The 19,708-nt window shown below is 49.8% G+C and overlaps 1 protein-coding gene across 4 annotated transcripts in view; it reads left to right on the top strand.

Annotated features, from left to right (window-relative positions):
• Nucleotides 1-19,708, top strand: part of DYSF (dysferlin) — a 304,075-nt gene that overhangs the window by 192,804 nt on the left and 91,563 nt on the right. For 3 of the 4 annotated variants that reach the window (XM_073343025.1, XM_073343023.1, XM_073343026.1), the window contains exons 32-40: nt 2,680-2,861; nt 4,358-4,498; nt 6,169-6,198; nt 10,172-10,198; nt 11,607-11,648; nt 15,042-15,143; nt 15,777-15,938; nt 17,149-17,314; nt 18,483-18,556. In XM_073343025.1, coding sequence (XP_073199126.1) covers nt 2,680-2,861; nt 4,358-4,498; nt 6,169-6,198; nt 10,172-10,198; nt 11,607-11,648; nt 15,042-15,143; nt 15,777-15,938; nt 17,149-17,314; nt 18,483-18,556 — 926 coding nt within the window. The remainder of the gene's footprint in view (nt 1-2,679; nt 2,862-4,357; nt 4,499-6,168; nt 6,199-10,171; nt 10,199-11,606; nt 11,649-15,041; nt 15,144-15,776; nt 15,939-17,148; nt 17,315-18,482; nt 18,557-19,708) is intronic. The other variant, XM_073343024.1, reaches the window with a different exon arrangement.

Here is a 19,708-nt window from a genome sequence, read left to right as displayed (position 1 = left end):
TTTCTCCTCTCTGCCTCCACAATGAGTTTGTTGTCTAAAATAAAACTCAGACCGGCTTTGAGGGGGTGATTTCATGTCTCCTGATTGGCTGGGAAGAGAGGGAGTCCCTTCCTTAGGAAAAACGCAGCCAAAGACAACATGAGCAACAAAATGTTACAATGCGTACTTATGATCTCACTTGCTTTAACAAAGCAGAGTTCATTAAAGGCACTTTACACCGTTACAAAAATAAACCCTGCCACACACACAAGGGTCCAAACAAAAGGGCTTTATAAAGACAATTCCCCCCCCCTGCTTTTTTTTAAACCCAGGCCCAAACACATGTTTTTTTGTTTATTGTAATGGATTCTGCTGCCTTCCTTGTCCTGGAAAAAAGTGCACAAGTGGAAAAGGTTCTGTCCATGCTGTAGTGTAGCCCGTGGCATCGCAAAAAGCCCAGCTCATTAAACACAGCTGCATCAGCTGGGAATTCAACAAAGGCGGGGCAGGACTAAGGAGCGTGCGGGAGAGAGAGTACAGTACACACAACGCTGCTTAATCTGTCCCCAGTTTTCTGGTGGGTGAAGCCGTGGGCTTAGAAAGCCATTGCTCCCTGCCTCTCTGGGTTGGATTCACTGGGGTGCTTACTCAGTCCTTTTGAGGTAGATAAATTGATTTGCAAGCAAGTTAGAGCATGAGCTTTTTGGGGCTGAGGCTGTCTTTTTTGTTGTATGCACGGTCAAGCACAATGGGACCCTGGCCCCTGGCTGGGATCTCTTGGTGCTACCAGATAATGAATGATAACGTTTGCTCTAAGGTCTTACAGGTGAGACCTTAATGGGCACTCGTCCTGTCCTGAGAATCCTTTGGCGAATTTTCAATCCATCAGGGTGCCCTTGGCCAAAATACTCTTCCCTGTTGTATTCCCATGGCACTGTTGATGATTGGGAGGCATTTCCCCAGAGTTGGCTGCATTTCAGGGGGAAAGTTTGGAATATGGACTTTGTGAAGCTGCTTGGGAGGGATGATGCTACAGTGGTGACAAATAACATGTTTCAGGTGTTAATTGCCTTGCTTGCTGTCTGGCCCACTAGGCACTCCTTAGCTCCTTCTCCCAGTCCAGCAAGCTAAGGGTGCAGGTTACAGTGGGACTTGTCTTCACACCTGATCTCAACAATGCACTGCACTAGGCAAAAGGGGTGAGGCTGTTATGCTAGAGGGTCTGTTGCCTGCATGCTCAGCTGAGGTATCTTCTGTTTCTTTTTGGGGCCTATTCCAAGAAGAAAGTCCGTGCTCTGAAAGTCTAGGAGCTTAGCCTGGGGAACTCAAACTTTTTTTGCTGGGCCTCCTTTTGAAAATATTTCAGGCTGTGACAACCCCCACACCACCACTCTTGGTACTGGACATAGCTTTTGCGGCATCAGTGCAGATCCTTCCAGAGCTAAGTAACTATGCCAGGCCACCCTCACTTCTGCACTGCTGCGGGCGGTGGCCCTGCCTTCAGACCTGGGCGGCTGGAGAGTGGCTGCTGCTGGCCAGCCACCCAGCAATGAAGGCAGAACTGCCTCCATCTTAGCCTATGACAATTTACCCAGTCTCAGTGAGACACGTGTTCCCCTCCATATCCACGCGGGAGCTAGTGACTGTTCTGCTTACCCACGTGGCTGCTGCAGTCTGACTCACCACTTTGTTAGAGGGTTATAAGCCCCGATGTACTGGAGGAGAGACGTAGAACAACCTCTAGCTTCATAGCCAGCATTAATGTCTTGTCAATTTTAAGGCCAGAAGGGAACCGTAGGGTCATCTGAGCTTCCACATAACACAGGCGTCGTCTTTACTTCTGCCAGCCCAGGGCCTCAGCCCAAGCCGCACATCTGCGCCGGCAGACCAGCTGCTAATAACCTCCTCACCCCGCTGGGACCTGAACCTGCACTTCCTAGCATAGGCAGCCACTCTTAGAGCCATTAAGCCGCTGGAGCTAGATAATAGCATCCCCTAGCACTTTTTATCCATAGAGCTCAAAGCATCTTACTAAAGAAGAAAAGGGGGACTTGTGGCACCTTAGAGACTCACAGGTTTATTTGAGCATAAGCTTTCATGAGCTACATTTTCCACAGTATGCGTCCGATGAAGTGAGCTGTAGCTCACGAAAGCTTATGCTTAAATAAATTGGTGAGTCTCTAAGGTGCCACAAGTCCTCCTTTTCTTTTTGCGGATACAGACTAACACGACTGCTAGTCTGAAACCTCACTAAAGAAGGTGATCATCATGACAGATGGGGAAACTGAGGCAAAGAGTGGTGACTCGCCCAGGTTCATGTGAGCAGCAGAGCTGGGAAGAGCCCAGGTCTCCTCACGCCCAGTCAGGTGCCCTACCCGCTGGGCTGGGCTGTACTGCCTCAGGTTAGTTCCCAGTGCCTGTAAAGTACTTTCAGAGCCTTGGGTGAGAGGCACTAGTGTATATACAGTATATACAGTAGATCCTTGGACAGCAGCATTTTGGCCATTGTGGAGCCAGGAGAGATGGGAGCAGCCTAGGGCTTTCTAGAAGACTGTAGTACTCAGTGGCTCATCACGGATTTTGCTACACGTTGAACTTCGTATTGCCCTTTCCTCCCATTCCTGTTTCCAGTATGGACAGACATAGCCCTGTTTATACACTCCTGTGATTTCCCTAACTCCCCACCTCCCTTCGCTGCAGATCCGTACGCCACCGTCTCCTTCCTCCACCAAAGCCAGAAGACGGTGGTGGTGAAGAACACCTTGAATCCCACCTGGGACCAGACTCTCATCTTCTACGAGGTCGAGATCTTCGGGGATCCCCAGAATGTTGCCGATGTCCCCCCCAACATCGTTGTGGAGATTTACGACCACGACACCTATGTAAGTGTTATCATGCACCGTGCGGACCTATCTGCAGGGCTGGATTAAGGCGTAGGCAAACTAGGCATGTGCCTTGGGCCCAAATTTGAGGGGCCCCCCGATTTGGCCCGACCACCCCTGTCATAATGGAGCCAAACTTGAGTGGCGCTGTGACCACATGTTCCGGGTCCAATGCCACTCGCTCTAATTTGGCCTGGCTGTCTCTCTGTCATGATGGAGCCCGGAGCCGTATGGGGAAGTAGGGCCCAGATGTACGTGTTTGACTAGGCCTGAGTGATGGGTTATTCTGTCCCTCTGCACCTGCGTGTGCTGTCAGCCAGAGACTCGCTCTTTCTGTAATGTTTCATGGGCAATGACGTACTTTGCTAGGACGGCCTCCTACTCATCTCTCTGCAGCTCTTCGAGGGTGGGGGACTGGGTCCATGGTTAGTGTGCTGGACTGGGGATCAGGAGATGTGGGCCCAGTTCCTGGTGACCTTGGGCATGTCGTGCTCTTTGCCCTATTGCCCCTTGTGCAAAGTGGGGATTGTGGTTTTTTAATTTCTCTCACCCTTATTTTTGTTTAGATCTGAAGCTCTTTGGGGGCAAGGACTGTCTCTCACTAGGTGTTTGCACAGCACCTTGCACAGTTGGGCCTTGAGTTCAGCTAGAGCCTCTTGGCATGGCCTAAATATTACTAATAATTGCTGCCTTGTGTTCCAACTGTTGTGACCCTTCTCTCCTTGTTTTGTGTTCTATACCCTGCTCACATCTTCTCGCTGTCAAAGCTGGAAGGCCCAGATGCTCTTAACTTCCATTGTAATACCTTTCAGGATTTGGGCTGAAGCTCTCTAGGGGCAGGGACTGTTTTTTGTATTATATTTGTACAGCACCTAGCGCAATTGGTGTTCCCTGCTCCTGATTAAGGCCTCCAGGTGCTACTGTAATACAGATCATAAAAACTGCCCAGTACTGCTGCTTCTTACTTCCTGAAACCCACTCCCTCTCCACTCCCCCACAAAATAATGTTGGGAGAAAACCCTTTCAAAGCCTAAATGTCATTCACGTTCCCATGGTCATGGACTTTCTAGCTTGGGAGTTCCTGCAGACAGTTTAACTGGCCAACTCCTGTGATTTTATTGCACATTGCTGATAGTGGGTGATATTTTACTCAAAGTGCCAGCTCCTGGAGTCAGGTGCTTCTGTGAGAATTTCACCTTTCATTTAAAAAATGTAAATTTCTAGCCATGATGGTTACAGAGAGAAGCTTAAAAACATGACCCCTAAAGGCTCCAAAGCCAGAAGGCAAATTTAAAAGCCCCCAAATTTATGATTTTTTAAAAATCTCACGATTTTTTAACCCAATCTCATGAATGTTTTGCCCTGACTCCCAATGTTGGAATGAAAGGGGTTAGCCATAGCAAGTGAGACCGGTGGGGGGTAGCCACCTAAGCCAAGAAATAGGACTATGAGCGAGGCCTCCGCGACCTCCATGACAGCCAGTGTGTTGCTTTCAGGGTGCGGATGAGTTCATGGGCCGCTGCATTTGCAAACCCAGCTTGGAGCGCTCCCCGAGGCTGTCCTGGCACCCTATCACTAGGGGGAACCGAAGTGCAGGAGAGCTGCTCGCCGCCTTTGAACTGATTCAGAGAGAGAAGGTGAGACCTGGAAAGGACTTCCCCTGGAATTATGAAACCAGATCTCTTTGGAATCTATGGGTGCTTAGCAGGGTCAAGCTTCGAGCGTGCAGGGGCTGGGAACCAATTTGGGCCAGTCCACATGGGCCAGTTTGCTGGCTAAAATAGCTCTCCAGTTGCCTGCAACCAGCTTTAACAGATGCAGGATATTCCAAGGGCACGGGTCATCTCAGTGGTTCCTTTCCCGTCTTGGTTGCCACATTTAGGCGGGGCTGCTGCTGTCTAGCCCAGCAGCCACCTGAAGGGAGGCACTTTCTGCCATTTGAGGCCAGCGGTTCCTTCATTCAGCTTTTGCGAAACCAGAGCATTGGCTGCCTGGTGCCCCTACCTCAGTCTCTCTGACTCTGGAAGAGTCCAGCTCAGACTGTGGAGGCGTTGCTCGCGGCTCTAGAGCTAGGGCTGAGCTGGGATTTGGCTCCTTTGTGCTGCATGGAGAACACAGTGGATCCTCCCCACAGTTGCAGGGCTCACCCTGGGAGCCTAGAATGAGCTTCTGGAGGGTTTGTATGTAGAGATGGGAAGAGCAGGCTGAGCAGCAAGCGTCCACGTCAAGTGTCTCTCCTTTAACAAGCTGATGGGAAAGCAACTGGTCTTTGGCCGCAGACCAGTTGGGAGAGACTCTTCTTTGGCCCCATAAGTGCTTATCTTACCCCCCACCATGCGCAGGCCGCCCCCGCGCCGTCTTCACCTCCATGTGCTGTTCCACTCACCCGGGTTTGGCTGCTCCCCAGATTGTCCCAGTGCCAGGAGAGTGCGTGGGATGGAAGGCGAGGGAAGTGGCTGCTTCCCCAGGAAATGTTAAGGTCGCTCATTGAGTTCTCTCCTCCCTCCCCCTGCTGCTTCTCTCTCCCTCCTGCTCCAGGATCTAAGCGGGAGACGCGGGACATTCAGGCCCTGCTGTTCTAGAGCTCGGGGTCTGCACTTGTGATGTCCTCATTACCAGTGTTTGGCATTACCAGTAGCTTGGGGCTGTGGGTGGGTACAGGGCACCCCCCACATGCATGGCAGACAGTGGAAGAAGCAAGGAGGAGCTGTGTGGTAGGGAAAAACACCTTGGGGAATGAGACAGGCTGCCCAGTGCGTGGGCACCCCGAGCCAGCTGGCCAGCGAGAGCTATTGACCTTGGCAAGCGCCAAGGTAACATTTCTGGCCGGAAAGAACAGCGTGGGTGAGTGGCTGCCAGTAGAGAGAGAGGGAATTGGTTGGGGGATGGTTGTGTGGGGCTGATGGAGGACACCGAATTTGACACTCATTGGCCTTGCCGTGTGTTAACGTCTCCAGAGATAAGGCAGGTATCGTGACAGCGTAGCCCATGCTTACACAGCGGCCGGACCACGTAGGTGCATATGAGTCTCTAAAGGCTTGACCTTAACAGAGCCAGCTTCTGTAGCTCAGCCAGTAGAGACTCGTGCACTCTGATCCAGCCGTCCCGCGTTCAGTCCCCACAAACAATGATCCGCCCAGGGATGTGGCCTTACCGTAGGTCCCCAGAGGCCTGGGAAGTCAGTTGGCGTTGCTGGGAGCAGGACCTGGCTGTGAGGGTGTGAATGTTCTCGCAGAGAACAGAGCAGAGGCTCTCTGGTGACAATGCAGGGATCATCCACTGACGGTTTGTGTTTTGCTCTCCACAGCCGGCTGTTCACCATCTCCCTGGCTTCGAGGTAATGCTTGCATCACAGTGACCACTCTGAGGGCCTGAAACACTCCCCCAATGGTCCAGATCCCCAAGCCCCAGCTCTAGCAAACTCCCATTAATGTCCTAGGAGCTTTGCCTGAGTCAGGCTCCTGTGATCCGTCCTGCTCAGATTGATTTCACTGCTGACGTTCCCTTGACTGTGGAGCTCAGCCCCCAGGCTTGGAGCCCTGTGAGCCGTCCCCAGAGCCGTGGTGTATGTCTCTGAGAGATGCCAGAGAGATTCCTGCTCTCTGTCTGCCGGCTGCTGGCCTCTGCAGCCCAGGCCCCACGGGTTCTAGTGATGGCTGGGTTTAACCCTTTCATCGCAACATGCCATGTTAACGGCGCCACAGCACAGCCCCCAGATCAAAGGGTTGTGGCATCCCCATCAGCACAGCCGCCTTTCCCCCCCTCCTTGGCCTGGCAGGCTCCATCTACCCTACCTACCACCTGCTGCTCCTGCCCCCACTGGCATCCTCACCCACCCACCATCCTCTCTGCCCTGCTCTGCCCTGTACCACACTCCTGCTACACCCGCCCCTTCTTCCCCCTTGGAACAAGTTGGCAAGAGGGGCTTGGGATGGAGGAGGCCGGGTGAAGCTACATGGAATGTTTTCATAGTCTGAGCATGGACAGCCAGGTTTCACCCTGAAAACAGATACAGGCGTAATGTGTCTCATGCTACACAGGAGAGCTAGCCAGAAAATGAACAAATGCTTTTGGAAAAATTTGAAATTTCAAAGTTGGTTCCATTTTGGGAGGTTTGAAACAGAGCAAGTTGTCATTTTTCTGACTTCTTTGGTAAATTTTCAAAACTTTGAATCTTCTTTTATCTCCTTCCCATCTTTTTCCTTCTTGCCACTAAGTGCAATTAAATACATGATGTCCAAGATTTTATTTTCCCCTAAATTGTTAGTTCCACCCCACCCCCTCAACTTCTCATTTTGCTACTCTAAAATTGTTAAAAACTTCTCCACTTTTTGTGAAGTTACAGAGCAGCAAAAGGAAAAAATGAAACTAACTCTGCCACTTGTAAAGCTTCAAAACTTCTCTAACTTTGAAAAGGTAGAGGAGTAGCAGAATTACAGTGTTTCCTTTTTCCGTTGGCTATTTTGTAGCTTTTCTAAAGTTGAGGAAATTTTGAAAAAGTTAGAGTGGAAAAAGAAAAGTAGGGCTATCAAGTGATTAAAAAAATTAATCATGATTAACTGCATGATTAATCATGCTGTTAAATGATAATAGAATACCATTAATTTAAATATTTGTGGATGTTTTCTACATTTTCAAATATATTGATTTCAATTACAACACAGAATACAAAGTGCACAGTGCTTACTTTGTATTTATTTTTATTACAAATATTTTCACTGTAGAAAAGAAACAAAAGAATTAGTATTTTTCAGTTCACCCAATATAAGTACTGTAGTGCAATGTCTTTATCGTGAAAGTTGAATTTACAAATGTAGAATTATATACAAAAAAATAACTGCACTCAAAAATAAAACAATGTAAAACTTTAATTCACTCAGTCCTACTTCTTGTTCAGCCAGTCGCTCAGACGAACAAGTTTGTTTACAGTCGCAGGAAATAATGCTGCCCGCTGCTTGTTTACAACGTCACCTGAAAGTGAGAACAGGCATTGATATGGCACTGTTGTAGCCGGTGTCACAAGATATTTATATGCTAGATGTGGTAAGGATTCATATATCCCTTCATGCTTTGACCACCGTTCCAGAGGACATGCTTCCATGCTGATGATGGGTTCTGCTCAATAACTATCCAAAGCAGTGCAGACTGACACATGTTGGCTTTCATTATCTTCCGCCACCAGCTGAAGGTTGATTTTCTTTACTGGTGGTTCGGGTTCTGTAGTTTCCGCATCAGAGTGTTGCTCTTTTAAGACTTCTGAAAGCATGCTCCACACCTCGTCCCTCTCAGATTTTGGAAGGCACTTTAGATTCTTAAACCTTGGGTTGAGTGCTGTAGCTATTTTTAGAAATCTCACATTAGTACCTTCTTTGCATTTTGTCAGATCTGCAGTGAAAATGTTCTTAAAATGAACCGCATGTGCTGGGTCAGCATCTGAGACTGGTATAACAGATCAGGGGACATACAATTTTCCCCCAAGATGTTCAGTCACAAATTTAATTAACACACTTTTTTTTTTAATGAACGTCATCATCATGGAAGCATGTCCTCCGGAGTGGTGGCTGAAGCTTGAAGGGGCATACGAATGTTTAGAATTTCTGGCACGTGAATACCTTGCAATGCTGGCTACAAAAGTGCCACACAAATGCCTGTTCTCACTTTCTGGTGACATTGTAAATAAGAAGCGGGCAATATTATCTCCTGTAAATGTAAACAAACTTGTTTGACTGAGCGATTGGCTGAACAAGAAGTAGGACTGAGTGAACTTGTGGGCTCTAAAGTTTTACATTGTTTTGTTTTTGAGTGCAGTTATGTAACAAAAAAAATTCTACATTTGTAAGTTACACTTTCACGATAGAGATTGCACTACAGTACTTGTATGAGGTGAATTGAAAAATACTATTTCTTTTGTTTATCATTTTTACAGTGCAAATATTTGTAATAAAAATAATATAAAGTGAGCACTGTACACTTTGTATTCTGTGTTGTAATTGAAATAAATATATTTTAAAATGTAGAAAAACATCCAAAATATTTTATAAATTTCAATTGGTATTCTATTGTTTAACAGTGTGGTTAAAACTGCGATTAATTTTTTAAAATCATGATTAATAATTTTAAGTTAATCGTGTGAGTTAACTGCGATTGACAGCCCCACAAAAACCCCTCAGACCCTCGATATTCATTCTATGGTGCTCAGAGGTGAAAAGACATAAGGGGAAAAGTGGGAGAAAGGGACACATAGAAAAAAGTTACGTGTTTGAAATGCGGAGATTTTCATTTTTGATGAGAAAATGAACTAGTTCAGGGAAATTAAAACTTTTCACAAAGTTTTGAGTTGTGAAAAAGGCAAGTTTTCATTAGACAAATATTCAAATGAATTTTTTTTGTACCAGCTCTATTCTGAGCAGATAAAATATCAGCGAATGATGGCCGTGCTCTACATGTATGGGGTCACCTCTCTCTTCAGCTCTGAGAGCCGTCTATGGCCCTCCTGCCCTTTCTAGGAATCCCACAGCTGCACTGGCCTTGTGCAGTAGGACAACTTACTAACAGCTGGGGGCCTGTGGACTCCCTACCTAAAGGGAGAGAGGGACCGAGCTAGGGGCGAGATGGCCAGTAGGTAAGGACACAACAAATTGGACCCCGGGAGCAGAATGTTTTAATCACCTGTGAAATTGGTAGCAGGGCACCACAGAGACCTTGTGGCCAGGCACCCTACCCCTCCCTGTTAGCCTCCTTTTGTGAACCCTGTAGGAACTCCACACAGTCTCTCTTCTGGCTCAGAGCACCCCCACCTCAGGCTGGTTTAATAACAGAAATGGTTCACGCAATCCTCAGCATGCCAATCAAAGTCCCTAACCGTAACACGAAGGGTTACACTCAGCGCTGGTGCTTCTGCTGCACACAGAGCCCTAGCTCTGCCCGGATCCTTTTCTGGCCAGAGCGCTAGCCTTGACTTCCTCTCCCGGGCAGCCAGAGCCCACGCTGTCCTGCTGCTCTTTATAAGGAAGCCCCTGATCCGACCCAGGTGTGTTTCCTTTGTAATCAGGGTTGGCTGGCCCAGGCCCTCCAGCCCTTAAAACCAAGCCACCCTGTTACACGTGCATTACGCTAGGCAGCTAGCTGTAAGAGCGACTGGCTCTCAGATGCATCGTTGCCTGTATTGCCCTGAGCCATGACATCAGCATTACTTTCAAAAAGGGGCTTATTTCCAAACAGCTGCAGGATGTTTCCTGCGGTGCAGAGCGTGCATGTGTGAGTGTGTTAGATAATGATATTTTAATGTCCTTTCTCTCTTCCTCCTCCAGAGCGAGCTGTCCGCCAGTCTGGATGAGGTGAGCTTACCGTGTCTGCAGAGTTGTTCGTCTCTTCCCCATATATTTAGTTATGATTTTATATGAAATTCTGCCCAACACGGGCAAGCGATCGTTTTGATGGGTGAGCCCAATGAATAGCATTAGCTTTTTACTTCTATTAGTCACCTGAGGAAAGATAGGTATGTGGATTTTGTGCCTGATCTGGGACAGTTTTCTAACAGCAAGGCAAGTAGGGTGAAATTCACTCTGGTGCGGAGGACTGGCGTGATGCTTCTGCACCCTTAATTCTTAAGTGGGTCCTAAGTGATGCCTGGGCTTTGTGCTGGGCACCTGCTCTGGGGTGAATTCCATCTTTAGTGAGGTGCTGACGGGTGCGAGGGGTTTGGGAAGTTGCAAGATGGTGGTAGCTGGAGAGCAGTTCAAGCTGTGAAGTTTAGATTGACAATCCCCAAGATGTGGAGTGTTTGGGTCAGTTGGGCTGCCTTCGACCCGCTGCAGCAATTAAGGCCAGACACACAGCTTGGTCCCAAATCGTAACTGTTCCAAAACATGGGTGTCCCTGGGTCTGGTGATTTGGTTCTGGCCCGTTATAGAGATCAGGCCTGGATCAGGACTTTCCCCAAAAGTGTGGGTGATCTTTAGATCTGGTTTGGGCCCATCTCTAGTTGCAAGAGGAGTTAGAGTTATGCATGCCTCAATTAACAGACCTGATCCTGTCACTTAGTCAATCAAGGTTCATGCCATTGGATCCCTAGGTCCTGGGTTTGCTTTTTGTAGTATGAGTGGGTTGCATTTTCACGTGGCTCTGTTCAGCCCCAGTGCAAGCATGTGTAACTCTGCTGGGCTGAACAGCTGCACCTGCTTGCACCAGGGATGAAACCGTGCCAGCCCACATCACCACTCTTGGTTTCCTTTTTCAGCAGCCTCGGCAGACAGGCCAAAGAGCTGACTAGGTTGTGGAGATTCCCTTCTCCCCCTCTCAAAGGCAGGGTAGGGCACTGCTTGGAAACAAAACTTCCATCTTGGGAAAAGTTCTGGGTTTTCATCCCGAATCAGGACAAAATCCCCAAACAGCTGGAACAGAAATTCCACAAGGTTCTGTTTTGGAAATACTGGTGGGGAAACTGGTAGCCCAGGGAGCTGGCCACCCAGGGAGCCAGCCAGCCAGGGAAACTGGTAGCCCCATTCTTGCAGAATGTTTCACTTCTGTCTAATCAGCATTTTCCGATGTTAGAGTTTTGATCAGCTGTTTTCAATCCAGCTCTTTCCCCCAGCGCCAAATACCCCTGGGCTTGGTGCTTCCTCTCTGGAGGAGAGGGACTTACCCTCATGCTTTGCAGGCGCTGAACTGAATTCTGCCAGGGAAATGTAACCATCTCTTTGCTTTTTCTCCCCCACGGCCATTTCTGGGATTGGCGCTCCACAGCTGGGCACACCTGCCTTCTTCTACGAAGGGCTCCTGCAATGGGTACCATTCAGTCTCCAACCCTTGACCCTCCCGTTCCTCTCTGCACATGGCTGGGGACTAAGCAAAGTCCCAACAGAGCTTCCCAGTGTGGAAACCAGCTCCTTCCCCACTGGATAGACTGTCTGGCCTGCCCAGACCAGTCAGCCGAGCCGCCTTGTGAAACACCCAATGACAGCACTCATATCTGCTGAATTCTCCACGGCCCTTCCTCTGGGGAGTTTTCTCACCCACATGGCCTGTGTAAATGGCCTCCCAATGGCTATGGGAGAGCCAGGCCCATGGTGATAATGGTGGAGCTGGAGCCAAACTGGTGTAACCTGGCATTGTGCCATTGGAGTTGTGGGTCAGATCACCAGCGACTGTAAATCAGAGTTGCTCGATCCAAGTCAATGGACCAGACTCCCACCTGGTGTAAATTGATATTGCTCCACTGGAGTCACTGGGGCCAGATCCCCAATGGGTGTAAATTGGTGTAGCTCCATTGGTGTCAGTGGGCCAGGTTCCCTGGTGGTGTAAATTGATTACAGCTGCAGTGAAATAACTTGGGCCAATTGTACACCAATGGAGAGTTGACGGAAAGGGAAGTGAATTGCCTTGTCTCTGTCAGGCCTGATCTGCATCTGCTTCCCAAGACGTCTCCTCCTGCATAGGACTTTGCTGCATGTTCCAATGCAAAAGTCAAGTCCCTGCAATCTCCCGCATTAAAACTGCCCCAGCCTGTCAGCAAATCCTGCCTTGATGCTTTTCACACCTGCTTCTTCCGATGGATGGAAAAGAGGGGAAGCTCTGTTTGGTGACTGCCTGTGCCCTGCCCATGGCTCTGTAACCCCTTTCCCCAGATGCCCACCCTTGACCTGCTCACTGATCTTTTCTCTCCACCTGCTCCTGACAGAGGTTAAAGGTCAAAGTGCTTGTAGCTTCAGCAGCTGGCGCAGCCTTGCAAACAGTGTTGGATGGGAAACCTGTTCTCACCAGACGGAATTGTTGGATTTTTAGGGACTTGGCTACCACCACTCACCTACTGACATTTCAGGCACTGCTCTGCCAAACTCCAGCTCTATCACTTTGCCAGTGGGCTTAGCCAGTTATTCTGTAATTCATGGGTTTGTTTCCCTTCCCCTAATTTTGCTGTCAGATTTTGAGTTCAAAATCTGAAAACTCAATAAACTCACCCAAAGCTCCTGAGTTTGCCTGGTTCCAGGTAACTGGCTTGCTCTCGGGCTGCTCAGCTCTACTTTCAAATAAGCAGGCAATACTTTCCTCTTCGTTTTACTCTTCTAGGGTCTTTAGATTATTTTTCCTCCTGTTGTGAGGCAGGCCCTGGCACAATCTTCCACTTACGGCTGCTTCTCTCATCTCAGGTTCAGGGCGAGAGAGTGCCGCATTGGATGCGAGGCATCCGGACTCCTGGGTTCCATTCCCAGCTCTGTCGTTCAGCCTGGACAAGTCACTTTTGATCAGAACTTCAGAGGAGCAGTAGTTCCTGTTGAGTTCAATGGGAGCTGCACATGCTCACTGCCTCTGACGGTCCAGCCACTAACCATTCTACCCCTCAGCTTTACCCGTACAACTGGAATCTCTTTCCAGAGCTTTCTCAAAGTGAGGGATGACTAAAACCTAATGGGGGAAGGGTCTGATTCAGCAAAGCACTTTTCGAGATGCTTAGCTTCAAGCATACGCTTTAGAACAGGTGAGCATGTCTTTAAATCCAATTGAAATCAATGCAACTTAAGCACCTGCTTAAAATTAAGCAGGTGCTTAGCTAAACAAGGATGGACTTAAGCAGGTGCTTAATGTTAATCATGTACTTAGGTGATTTCCTGAATTGGGGTGCATGTTACCGTGCTGCCCCTTAGTGACTGTTCCAACGAGGATAAAAACCCTTCTACTAGTGACAGCTAACGAAGATTCTCTGGAAATGGTGGAGGTCAGAGTGCCAGGTACTGAAGTTCCTGGGTTCTATCCTCACTGACGACTATGGGTACATTACACCTTCTACACCTGTAGAACGCTCATGGTGAAATCTTGGGACCCTAAAGTCACGCACCTAAATAAGTGCCTTGATTTCCAGAGGAGCTGAGCACCCACTGGCTCCCATTCAAAAGTTGAGGGTGCTCAGTGCTTCTCAGGAGCAGACCTTGATCTTTGCCCATGAAATGATTGCATGTCTCCAGGTTGTAAGCCTGGCCGACCGTGTATATGCCCAAGACACTCAGGGATGGGGTGGTTGGGGACATATTTACTGTCTGCCCTGTGTTGAAAGCCAGATGCTCCCACCATCCTGCCTGCCCCAGAATGGAATGAGCAAAGTCTTCAGCTAACAAGCTGCTTTGATTTGGCAGCCACCAGCAGTTGCCAATGAAAATCACAGCTCAGTGTACAATCTATCCAATATGCCACCAAGAAAAATTTCTGTGTAGTACTTTTAAATTTATAAATCTGACCCAATCCTATACTTGAAATATATATATATCCGCTTAATTTAATGCAATAACACTGAAGCCTGGAAAGAATCACGGCCTTCTAAATTAGTTCCAACTGCCCTCAGTTGAGGGGCACATTTTTAGAGATTTTGCTTGCATTCCCATTTTTGGTGACTCTGAACTCAGAGATCAAGGTCAGGAGGAACCAGCACTCCAGTGTCCGGCTCTCGTTCCAATGCAAGGAATTACACTCTACCTGTCTCAGGGGTTCTCAAACTTCATTGTACCACAACCCCCTTCTGACAACAAAAATTACTACAGAACTCCGGGAGCGGGGACAGAATCTGAGCCTGCCCAAGCCCCACTGCCCTGGGTGGGGGGCCAAAGCCTGAGCCCCACTGAGGCAGGGGGCCTGCAACCTGAGTCTTGCCTCCCAGGGATGAAGCCCTTGGGCTTTGGCTTCAGCCCTGGGCCCCAGCAAGACTAAGCCAGCTCTGGCAACCCCATTCAAAGGGGGTTGTGACCCACTTTGAGGTCCTGACCCACAGTTTGAGAACCGCTGACCTATCTCAATCCACCCCCCCACTGCAGTTCCAGTGGATCCCTTAGTCTTCCTTTCTTCTCCTAGACTATGGGGCAACATGGCTGGCATAGAATGGATGTCCTTGTTTCCTGCAGAAGTGGCTGCATTTCAGTGGTGGGCAAGCGATCCCTTTAAAGACCTAGGGAACAAAAACCAACATGTAACAGTAGGTTATTGTTTGCTCCCGACACTGGGGCAGGGGGAGAGAAGTGGTTTGCATGTGACAGTTCTCCCCATCAGCCCTTCTCTCTGACTAGGAGCTAGCAGACTCTGAAATCTGTTCCCTGTGCGGTGATGGGCGCTAGGGGAAAGTGCGGTGATAGGAGGCACCTGATCTGTGGTCTGTAACAACCTGAGCTGATGTTCTCCTTCAATATTCCCCTGCAGTCTGCAGACTCGGACCTGCCCTACCCTCCGCCCCAGCGGGAGCCCAACATTTACATGGTTCCTCAAGGGATCAAACCAGTGCTCCAGCGCACTGCCATTGAGGTGAGCGGTTCAGTGGGGCGGAGCGAATAGGGGAATATCCTGGCTAACAGCTGCCCGCGACTAGGTCGAATCTGACCTGCACAACTGTGCATCATAGACCCTTACAACGGGGGGCTGCTGCTGAAGAGTGGTTCTCCCAGGAGAGGGCGCCTAGTCTTAAAGCCTTCCTCCCCCTCTGAGCACTGCCTCAACTGGCCCACGGGCTTCCCTTTTATCATGTAGTCCTGTCACATGACTGCCACCTGACCTTATTTCCCAGCAGGACCTCCTGCTTCAGCTTAGCCATGTGATCTTTTTGGGAGAAAGAGGAGTCCCAGAATGCTTAGCCTCAAAGAGGCTTAAACCCTTAGAACAGGGCAAACTGGCCCTTGGCCACAACTACCCTGAAAGGGGACAGTTCGCTCTGTGTTCAGGGCAGCCCTTCAGAATTAGACTCTCCTCTTCCCCAGCTGGAGAGAGAGGAGAATCAGGTCCTTGGGGGTGGTGGGGGGTTCCTGGTGTAGCTATATCAGTGCAAAAACGCAGTGTAGACAAGGTCTAGGCTCAGCCTGGCTTCTTATCTGTCATCTGCTGTCACCGCCTCCCCTCATCCCGGTGTCCTTCCTCATCTCCTCTTGTCTCGTCATCCTGCAGATCTTGGCGTGGGGGCTGAGGAACCTGAAGAGCTATCAGCTGGCCAGCATCACCTCCCCCAGCCTCCAGGTGGAGTGCGGAGGCCAGACGGTCCAGTCCTGCGTCATCAAGAATGTCAAGAAGAACCCCAACTTCGACATCTGCGTGCTCTTCATGGAAGTGGTGAGGGCTCCCTCGCTGCGCACCTGCCACCTGGCTCACAGAGCTATGGCTGCACCTGCTGCCCCGCAGCACTCCACTGGGTTAACCAGCGTGTCTGCCTTCCAGGCTGCCCACCTTTTAGCTCCGAATATCGGAGCCATTCCCAGTGGGAATGAGGCCACCCTCTTCCCAGGGGAGACTGCAGCAAGCTCAGCCAAGATGGGGGCGGATCTGTATTCCCGTCCTTGATTGCTTAGGCTCACGCATGCTCCTAGAATAGGGAGACTGGGGAGTTGCTGTCGTTTATCAGCAAGAGGATCTAATGACCTACCACCCCAGTCTGTGATTCTGAATTGCAGCTCTGCAGTAAACTCATATTCCACCCCAAAGTTAGTCAGCCTGTAAGCAGCTGGAATAGCTTTGCTGAATGTCAGGCAAGGAACCGTGGATACTAACCATGCTCCATAGCCCTTTGCTGCAGGGTTAAAATGCAGTGACGTGAGGCTGTGAGTTCTGATAAGAATCAGACCCTCAGAGTTATTCTGGTGCCTCATTCCAACTGAAATCCAGGGGATCCTTAGAGGATCAGGGCCCAAGCCTCTAGTGAGGAGCTCTGACATGACTCTCAGGGGCGGCTTCTGCTCCCATTAAAATCAGTTGGGGTTTAGCCCATTGAGTTGAAAGGGAGCAGGACTTGGTCCTGACATGGCAGGTTGAGGGCTCTCCATGTCTTTCAGGAGGTGCTCAGACCCCTGCTGAATCGGTTTTCTTCTGAGAGACTGAGAGTCTTGCTAGCCTGTTTTCCCAGTGTGACCCGCCTGCCTCTGTCTGCAGAGAGAGCCGATGAGTGACACTTTGCCCTGATGTACACTCCCCTTTGGCGGCATTGCACAGGGTACAGTTAAAGGCAACATTTTCCCCAGCGGCTCAGAGGGGTGTGAACAGCCTCTGCCCAGCTCCACACTGTTAACTCAGGTGTCTAATGAGGACAGTCTGAACCACCACATGGTTGGTTATCTGCTGCGCACGTTAGCAGCAACACCCAGCCCTTCTGGGACTGTGGGTGGGGCTTGGGTTTGTGGGTGGAGCTTGAGGAGAGCATAAAGGAGCCCAGCTTTAGCTCCAGTCTGCCCGCGGGTTTATTCCATGTGCTTCTGCCAGACGCAGGGAAGCTGTCCTTTGCCCCTCTCCCCAGCCACACAGTGCTCAGTGTGTGCTTCCCTCGCTGCAGCGCCTACCCAAGGAAGCTCTGTACTGCCCTCCTGTCATCATCAAAGTCATCGACAACAGGCAGTTTGGCCGAAAGCCCGTGGTGGGTCAGTGCACCATCCAGTCCCTTGAGGAGTTCTACTGCAACCCGTACAGAGAGGAGACCGACACCCCCGAGGAACAGCCAGGTACTGGAGGGGAGAGGCTTGCCCCTTTGTCCTCCTCCCTTCCCTGTTTCAACCACTGAGGGAAGCAGGAGACACTCCGGTCGAGCGGACAGAGCACAAGACGCTGAGCCTGGAACTCTGTGCCTCCGTTCTCCCGTGACAGCATGCCAAGCTTTGGTCAGTGCAGGGCTGACTCACCCTGATAGTCAGAGCAGGTGGGTCTCATCAGGAACAGCGTAGAAGGAGACTCAGTCTGTCTGAGGCCAGATAGAGCTAGAGGAAGGGCAGTGAGAAATCCTGATCAGTCCGCTGAGGAGATGCCTCTTTGTGCCTCAGTTCCTCATCTGCAACAGTGGGATGATCGCACTTTCCTTCCTTGCAGGGGATTGTGAGGATAAATACATTAAACACGGAAAGGTGCTCAGGTGATGGAGGCCAGAGAAGTACCCTCGATAGATCCATTGTGCGTGGTGGGCAAGCCACAGATTTACATTTTCCACCAGTATGTTGGGAGCAATAATACTTATGAACAGGGCAATTGCCAGATTGGATCAGACTCCAAGGTACATCTCTGACAGTGGTCAGTCCTAGCTATTTCAGAGGAAGATGTGAGAAACCCCTTACTGGACAGTTATAGAATAGCCTGCCCCTAGAGGAAATTTATTCCTGACCCCTATTAGTTAGAGGTTGATATACTCTGGAGCATCAGGGTTTCTCTCTCTATTATTTGCGTTAATGTAACTGTGGATGCGCTCGTTATTCCTGTAAAAATGCTGAATCCTGTTTTTGAATCCTGCTGGGCTCTTGGCCTCAATGATACCTAGTGGCAGTGAGTTCCACAGGTGGTTAAGTCTCATTGTTTGGTGAATAATTTTGAGATTGTCATCAAAGGGAGCCAATTAGTGCCATTTGTGCTGGTGGTTTTGTGAGATACTTTTAGCGGTACTCCCATTGATACTTGCCCAGTAGCAAAGCACAACATAGTGTAGGTCCTACATAAACAGTGGCAATGTGTGTATAAATGTATATCAATTGCTCAGTGACAGGGTGGTGGATTAAAACATTAAAGAATCAGATGGACAGAATCTCAGTAGATAATAAAGTTAGCATGTCGGTCCTCAAGCTGCTGGCCTCTGTGTTCTGTGAAGCATCAATTTCCTAGTTAGATCCACCCTTCTTCTCTTTGCAGATGAGGTGAGCCTCACCTCCAGAGACGAGGTCCTCATTGATATTGACGACAAGGAGCCCCTGATCCCTGTTCAGGTAGGGAAGGAGTGATAGCAGTAGAAAGAAACTAGGTTTCTCCATCTCTTTGGCAGCAGAATGCAGCTGGGGTTGCATGGGTTTGGGGCAGGGGGTGGGGCTTTGCGATGTATTGTGAACTGTACTGACCCTGCAATACGCACATTGCACCTGATCAGCGGCCTGTCCTTTCGCCGCTTCCAGTGTCTCTGAGTAGGGACAGGTGTTTGGTCCCCCAAAGCAGGACAAAGGATCCCAGTTTCCTCCTCCTTCCCTCCATTTGAACACAAGACGGGGTGGGGTGCGAGGGGTCTATCAAGCCTCCCCTGCCTTCTCCTGGAGGCATCAGTGCCCTGGCATCCCCCTGCTTAAGGAAAACCCACTCAGGCCTGGCTACCAATGAAACTTAGTCCTCTGCGGGCCTACAAGGGCCAGGAGGAGACACTGATCAATAGGGAGGCAGCAGGCCAGTTAAGAAGGCTTGCCAGCTTCTTCTGAGGGGCAGTGCTGAGTGGGGCTAGGGCAGAAGAGGAGTTTCCCTGCACTAGCCCAGAACACCAGGGCCAGGTCAGGACCCAGGCTTAAGCACTGCAGCTGAGCACTCACGTCTGGTGTGTGTCTGTTAGCTTAAAGGGGCAGACAGCCAATTCTTGAGTTTGGGTTTCCTTCACCATTTAAAATCGATGCTGAGCTGATGGTCTGGGCCCTTCTGCTTTGGCCTGGCTGCCGCAGCAGCAGGTAGCTTCTTTGCTGAGCCTGTCCCTATACTGAATTATCCCTTTGGCCCTCACACAGGTCCCCTTGGTTAGCAGTTGGTTGTTGCTCTACAATAAAGATCTACAGCAGCCTATTATCAGGTGTATTCAAATAGCCCCTAGAGGGTCCCTCCTAAGACCCTGGCGCTGCTGGGCTGGGTGCTGTACATACACCTAGCAAGTGATGCACCCTGCCCCAAAGTGATGCACACTGCCTGAGTAGATGAGACAGGTGCTTGTCACTTTACAGATGGGGGATCCGAGAAACTGAGTGGCCCAAGGTCACACAGGGAAGCCAGGGTAGAGCTGGGAGCTGGACCCAGGTCTCCTGAGTCCTATGCCAGTGTACAAGGCCGCTCTCTTTTCCTGGCTAGTCCTTCTGGGCGCCTTTATGGCACAGCCTAGAATTTTGTGGTGG

The sequence above is a fragment of the Lepidochelys kempii genome, chromosome 4 (assembly GCF_965140265.1).
Source record: "Lepidochelys kempii isolate rLepKem1 chromosome 4, rLepKem1.hap2, whole genome shotgun sequence".
Lineage (NCBI taxonomy): Eukaryota > Metazoa > Chordata > Testudines > Cheloniidae > Lepidochelys > Lepidochelys kempii.
This window is presented reverse-complemented; position numbering and strand designations above follow the sequence as displayed.